Source organism: Helianthus annuus, chromosome 2 (assembly GCF_002127325.2).
Source record: "Helianthus annuus cultivar XRQ/B chromosome 2, HanXRQr2.0-SUNRISE, whole genome shotgun sequence".
Classification (NCBI taxonomy): Eukaryota; Viridiplantae; Streptophyta; class Magnoliopsida; order Asterales; family Asteraceae; genus Helianthus; species Helianthus annuus.
The window spans coordinates 3554180-3561554 of NC_035434.2; the positions used below are offsets into that span (position 1 = coordinate 3554180).

The following is a 7375-nucleotide window of genomic DNA, read 5'->3' on the forward strand; positions in this document are numbered from 1 at the left end:
CCTCAAAGTACGAATTTAAATAGCCTTCTTTGTATTTTTCGTTCACATCATTCAGATTCATAACCCTCTGTTTTTCTTTTAATCCCAACTCCTCTTCTTTTGACAAACCAGTAATTTCATTCACCGTGTTTACCACCGGAGGCGAGAACATCGGGAAAATCTTGCAAGTATCTCCGGCTTTATTAACCGTGAATCCTTGCAAGGTTAATTGGTTCATACTTAAGACATTTATGTCCAGTTCCGGTGAATAAAAAACGCTTTGAATTCTTAACCTTTCGTTTCCCCAGAATTTGTATCAACACCAACTAAATGTTTTATTCTTTTGAAAACATTTAAATTACCGGCATAATGATGCGAGAATGAATTACTGACATTCCATATTTCTCCCCATTGGCCGCCTTCAGTGCCGATTACTATCATTTCATCTCGATCGTCTGCATCCCTTCTTTGATTCTGGATTCCGGCATTAACCGCTTGGTTTATAAGTTGTTTTGCCTTGTCATTTTCTTTTGATTTGCACGCATATATTTGATGTCCAGGCAGGTGGCAATAATAGCATAATCCCACCCGGTGATTTCTTCTCTCCCTTTCGTTTCGTTCGTCAAAACAGTGTTGACATGGTAAAGTTGTTGAAGTGGATCTGATTTCTGCACTTGTCCCTGATGTGGCTCTGATACCACATTGTTGGACTCCATTCATGTTTGCAGTGGATAAACATGGCATCGATGTATCAGTGGACATGGTGATGATGGTTATTATGATCACCCGAAAAAATGAGTGATAATGATGTTGAATAAACAAACTGTGCACGGATGAATAAATGGAGAGATTGAGAGAAAACAAAGTGTCTTAGTGCCGGAATATGTTGCCGGGCCAGACATATTTATATGTGTAGATATGGCGGTTGATGTTTGGCGGGAAAACTGTCATTGGCAGTTTTTGAATTACCCGCTTATGATCAACATCCACACTTATCAAATGTACCGAACATAAGTTATAAGTAATTACATATAAGTATCATGAATATAATTAAGTTTAAATATCACTTCTAACAAGAATTAATTATAATATGAGTAATTAACTTGTACACACTTTCATGAAATATTGTAATTGTTCATAAAAATTTAGTTACATCTTTTAAGCACATTTTCTCTTTATGCGGGAAATCTAGTTATACACAAATGAGTAAATGACATTTATATTTATATTATAGTTGCTTTACTAAATTTCCAGTAGACTTAGGTAAAAGTATCTATATATCATTCGAAAAGATTCGTGAAGCCATGAAATCACGGCAACTTATACAAGCTCTCAAAGGCAATGCATAGAGCTAAGGCAGGCTCCACGAGCATGGAACGTGAAGTTAGATCAAACCTTAAAGTCACTTGATTTCAAGAAGTGCAGTATAGAACAAGCAGTCTATACAAAGAAGAACAAGTACTCTACATAATTAGTAGGAGTTTACATTGATGGGCTAATAGTCAAAAGGAGTCCAAAGAAAGAAATAGATCTATCCTCCAAGTCCCAAATGGAGAAATAGTCCTAGACGAGCGATTTAGAATTGATGGCTTACTATCTCGGGATAAAGGTCAGCCAAACATAGGGTAAGATTGCAATAAAGTATACATGGCACATAAACAAGATCTTGAAAGTAGCTAACATGATGGACATCAACGAAACACATATTCCCATGGACGCGTGAACAATGTTAACCAAGACTGTAGGTGGGGATCCAGTAGATGTAACACATTATCTACTGCATCGCACGTTAAGAACTATTGTACGTTAACCTTCCCATATATATACACACATATATAACATATATACACACACACACACACACCTAGGTTATAATGCCAATATTAAATTCCAACACTAATTAGGTTATACAAGCATGTACTCAAATTCCTTTTGGTCTTAAGCTGCAAATCCATATACAATAAAAATATGTTCATAATTCTAATTTTTCAATAATATAGAGAAGAAAGCCTAAATATTTGCAAGGATGCCATTATAAGAAGGCGCAAACTTACATTAAAGAGACTTGTTGCAGTGTGTGCATCTACCGCACTGAAAGGGTCATCTAGAAGATAGATGTGAGCATCATTGTATACTGCTCGGGCTAGTTGAATCCTTTGCTTTTGACCACCACTCATGTTAATCCCTCTTTGGCCTATTTCTGTTAAATCTCCATGTTCAAAAACTTCAATATCTTTATCCAAAGCACAAGCCTTTATGGCTTTTTCATATTTATTTCTAACCATTGGCTTTCCATACAAAATGTTATCTTGAATTGTACCACTCTGAATCCAAGATGTTTGGCTAACATAAGCAATTGATCCAAATACATCCACCTGGAAACAAAAATATTTGCAATGAACTTGATACAAATTATAAAACTTGCATGCATTTATAAAATGGCCAAATTGCATAGTAAGGTTATCAAACCTGGCCAAATGTATAGAACCGGCCAGAAAAAAACCCCATAGATATCTTGTGGTGACCCTATGGGTACTAAAGCTGGTTCTTAGGTTTGATAGCCTAACCCTAATGGATATTGTGGCCATTCTCAGGTAACCAACTTTTTCTCCCATCAGCCCCCTATTGAGGAAAGACAAGGTCAACTTGGTTCTTGTCTTAATGTTTATAGTAATTTTAGGGTTTTGTGGGACAAAAAAATTGGTTATCAGTTAATACAACCAATATATAAACTCACTGCTCCTGAAGTTCTGGATATTTCTCCAAGAATAGCATATAAGATAGATGATTTTCCAGAACCAACTGAGCCGCACACTGCAACTTTCTGCCCGCATTTTACTTTAAGATTTACATCCCTAAGTGTTGGAATAGACAATTCGGGATCCCATGCAAAATTCCCATCTTCTATTTTAATACAATAATCTGGTCTCTCCATTTCTTGGTCTCTTTTCACTAAACCATCCTTCAGTTCATCATCAACTAAGAAAGAATTGATCCGGTCAAACGATACATTGACTTGGATTAATGCAGAAATCGCCTCGGGTAAAAACCTTACGGGATCAGACATAGTTCTCAAGGTTGCCATAACTGTAAAAATAGTGGCAGAATCTAAAGGGGCACTTCTGAAAAACAAACACCCCATAAGTATGGCTGAAGAAACAAGTGTTGGCGATAACCAATACAAAATCGTGCCATAAACCTTCTTGAACTGAGCTTCAGACAACCATCTGAATTCAAGCTCTCTAAAAGATTCAATTATTTCTTTAAATTTTTGTTCCCAAGATTGTAACTTTATAACCTTCATGTTGTTCAAGATCTCAGAAGTGGATCTTAGTCTCTTATCTTGAGCCACCATGAATTCTAATTGACACTTCTTAATAGCTTTTGCATAGGGTACATTAAGAAGTCCACATATGATTAGAGGGGCTAAACCTGGAAATGCACCTATTCCTACTATAGAAAACAATACAGCAATACCTAGACATAACTGAATGAAAGAAGACCAGCCCACATGAAACCACATAGGAAATTCAACCATTCTATAAGCATCAACGGCAATGTAATTCACAACTTCTCCAGCAGAATGTCGTTTCTTTCCTGTGTTAGAAAGTTTAAGTTGTTTTTCATACACCTTCACCATTAAAGCTGACCTCATTCTCATACCGGTTCTTCGCGCAATAAAGTAAAATTGCCTGTGACTCAGTGACTCAGTCACTTTAACTACAATCAAAATCCCGACTAAAAAGAGCCCTTGACGTAAATCTGCAATTTCTCGGTTTGTGTAGCCGACGAAAGCATAGAGTAGCAACGGCCTAGCCACAACTGCTATTGTCCTAATAAAGACACATACTCCTGATAAAACCATCTCTCGGCAATAAACTTTGGCTAATACTTTAAAAACCATGTTAGTATTTTTTTTGGTTTGTTCGTTTTTAAGCGAATCCCATGCATTCGTGAATTTTCCATGGGCAACCGTGGCTTGATCTACGGATTCCAAGGTTGGAATATCCTCAAGAATTAACGGTTTTTTGTAACCCTTAGCAAGCAACGGGTTCACCCAAGAAAAAGCCAATTTGCTGAAGAACATGTTAGAATCATCTCTCTGCAAATCGTTGTATAACCAGAACCAGATCGTCCCTGTTTTGAACAATTGAATTCATTCCTGTTTTTGAAAAATATATACCATGTTTTTGCGCAGCAACATCCAGAAGCAACTTGGAATCCAAATCGACAACAAAGAATTTTTTTTTTCAAACTTGATCGCCAACATCATCTGATCAGAAATAATCAATCAAATAGCCGAACAGTGTTTTTCTTTGAACCCACCGGAAAACAGAATTTTTTCAAGAACATCCAACAAACCATATAGAACCAAGAACATCAGATTGAAATGTTCAAGAAAATTAACAGAACCAAAGTTCGATTCCCGCGTATTCGATTCAAAAAAATCAGTTTTATAAATGATTTTATCAAATCAAAAAGGAATCGAACGATGAGTTGAAACTCCTTTGAATTCAAACTTTTCAAAGGGAATTTGGGGTAGATTTTCTTTTGTTTAGGAAACGTCAAAATCAGGGAAAAATTTGTGGTAGATTGCCTTTTGTTTAGGAAACGTCAAAATCAGGAAAAATTGTTTTTTTTTTTTTTTTTTTTTGGAAAGTTTGAGTTCTGAAAGTCAACAGAAGGATTTAAAGGAAAAGTAAGATTTTTTGACTTAAAGTTATATTTGGACAAATTTAGATTATTAAATTTTAAAATTCAGCATTTGAAATTCTTTAAAACAAAATAACTTCCAATAATTGTGAACCCAATTTTTTCATAGAAGCACGTACGGTACTTTTATATTTTTAAAAGAAAATCGTTATATTCGTGGAATTTACTGGGTACAATTGTTGTTTTTTTAAAAGAATATATATGTTTTAGAAAAAAAAACATTTTTTTAAAAGGATGAACGGTTCTAACTTGTGTTGCAACGTAAGAACTTGTTCAACAAGAGTTGGTTTGATTTGCTTGACAACTATACAACTAGGTTTCCTTCTTTTGGGAGTTAGATTCCTTAGACCCGGAGTTCATTTGAGGTAACACTAGACTCGAATGCCAGCGTCCATATGAGTTTGGCATGGATCTGTCACAAATTGGCTCAGCATGTTAACGGAGTAGGCAACATCCGGCCTAGTGGCTTGAAGGTAGAGGAGTCATCCTACTAGTTTCTGGTATTGACTCGCATCCACTTTAGGTCCTCAGTTATATTTATCCAACTTCAAGTTTTGTTCCATTGGAAAAGCACTTGGCTTACACCCTTGAAGACCACAATCTTCCAAGATGTCAAGGGTGTATTTTCTTTGACTCAACACAAATATTTTACGTGTTCGGGCAACTTCTATGCCACGAAATTACTTGAGAACTCCAAGGTTCTTATTGTTGAATATCTTATCAAGATAACCTTTTGTTTGCTAAATTTGTCAAGATTGTTTCCTGCTATGGCTATGATGACGACATAGATGAGAGCCATAACATGAACATCACCACTCTTATAGATGTGAGCCATAACACGACATAGGCGAAGGTGTTAGGATCTGAGTTTGACTTGATTGTGTTGTTTTAATTAAGATGATTAATGGAAGAACATAAAAAAGAGAATAGATGCAGCAGAAATGAATGTAAATCTTTGCAACACAATCAAGGAAAGATTAGCTTTGATCATACAATGCTTTCACAGTCAAAAGATTGAAAGATTACAATAATTCAACTTATGCATGCATGAACACTAACTCCCCCTCAGCCTGAGCGTTGTCCGTACAAGATGAGTGTGTGTGCAAAAGAGCTAAATAGAACAGTACAGGCACTGTCTATTTATAGTACAAATCCTAACCACTGAGCATCTTTGCTGACGTCACCAAGATAGTGACATCTAACTATCATAACAAACTCTAAACACTAATGCAATACAAACACTGTTACATTGAAATACTGAGACACAAACACTGATGCTTCTATCTGTTGTTGATGCTTACACACTGATGATGCTGAGCAGTGCTTTCCTCTAAGGTTGATCAGGCCTTTGATTCAGCAGTTCTTTGACAAACAACAGTACATTGATATCAGCGGTTGATAGGTCTTCATTAGTCTTTTCAATCATCAGGGCTTTGGTATAACAGTCTTTTGTGCATAACAGTCTTTAGAATCATCAGCTGTTAGAAGCCACTGCCATTGGAGGGAATTACGTTCAAACACTACTTATTGTGGATCAACTGTTGAGAACCAGTTTTGGCTTTTATATCATCTATTCTTCAAGGAATGAATACATGGGCTAACAATCTGCCCCTAGAACAGATGATGGCAAAACACTTCCTTATTGTGATCTTTATTCTCTCATTAACCTTTCCCTGATCTGCTCTTTAAACTGTAGCTCAAAATTCAAGGAATCGGTGTCATCTTCATCCCTTTGAAGTTGAAGGTTCAAAAGATTTTTGGAGGTCAGACATAGTGCATCCTCCCTTGATATATATTTAACTCTACCATTATACTTGAGCAAAGTCAATACGTGGGTCTTTTTGTCAGACTTCCACTTTAGTATTTTTGGGTCTAATGGGTTTCTTGGGAGAAGTTTTACTTGTGATGAGTTAGGGGATTGAGGTATGCTTGCCAACTGTTGAATAGTTGCAGCAACTTGAGCTTGAAGTTGCAAGGAAGCCTCATCCATTCCAAAATCTATTTGATTTCTGATAGCCTCTTTTCTAATTTCTTCTTCTCTCTTTTCATCTTCCTCATCAATTAGTTGTTACCTTTTTCTTTGGTTCAAGGCACTGATGGATACATCTGCTGTGAGAACAACTTTTTAGAGGGAAGGGTCTGCTGAGGTCTAACAGTGGTTTTATCATTGTATACTGGCTTCTGAGGCACTGTTGGATCTGTCTTTCTTAGATCTTCTAACTTTTTGTAAGTTACCATCTTGCAATGGCCCTAACAGTCCCATAATTAGCTGCTACAAGTTCTGCTCTCTTTCTCATATACCTTAGTGCTTCATATACATCATCCTTCTTGTATTGTTTCCAGTTTGGAGCAAATTTTCACATTTTAGGATCATTATTCATCTTTTCAATTCTGTTAACTTCCTCCTTAAGAGCTTCATGAGGCCAGTCTTTGAAATCAGACATGTAGGCTTTGTAGGGCTTTGTGTCAATGATGATGTTCAAGAAATCATCCCTCAATGTCTTTTGAAGCTTAGCATTTGGTGGCAGATTTGACATTTTCTTACTAAGGTCCTTAGCAAAGTCTTCTAACTTCTTAACTTTACTAAGCCCATGTTGCATACGACCTTGTAAGTTGTTGTCTCCTAGCTCTTTACTCTCTTCTTTTGCCTGATATATTACTTGCTTGGCTTTTAACTTCAGAT

At 36.3% G+C, this 7375-nt stretch overlaps 1 protein-coding gene across 1 annotated transcript; it reads right to left on the reverse strand.

Annotated features, from left to right (window-relative positions):
• Nucleotides 1-1922: 1922 nt before the first annotated feature.
• LOC118486884 (ABC transporter C family member 8-like) lies at nt 1923-4384 on the reverse strand. Its single transcript, XM_035983633.1, has 2 exons — nt 2717-4384; nt 1923-2354 (listed from the first exon to the last, which is right to left on the reverse strand). Exons 1-2 carry the CDS (start codon nt 4064-4066, stop codon nt 1968-1970), a joined length of 1737 nt encoding a protein of 578 aa, XP_035839526.1. The 5' UTR covers nt 4067-4384; the 3' UTR covers nt 1923-1967.
• Between the last annotated feature and the right edge of the window lie 2991 nt (nt 4385-7375).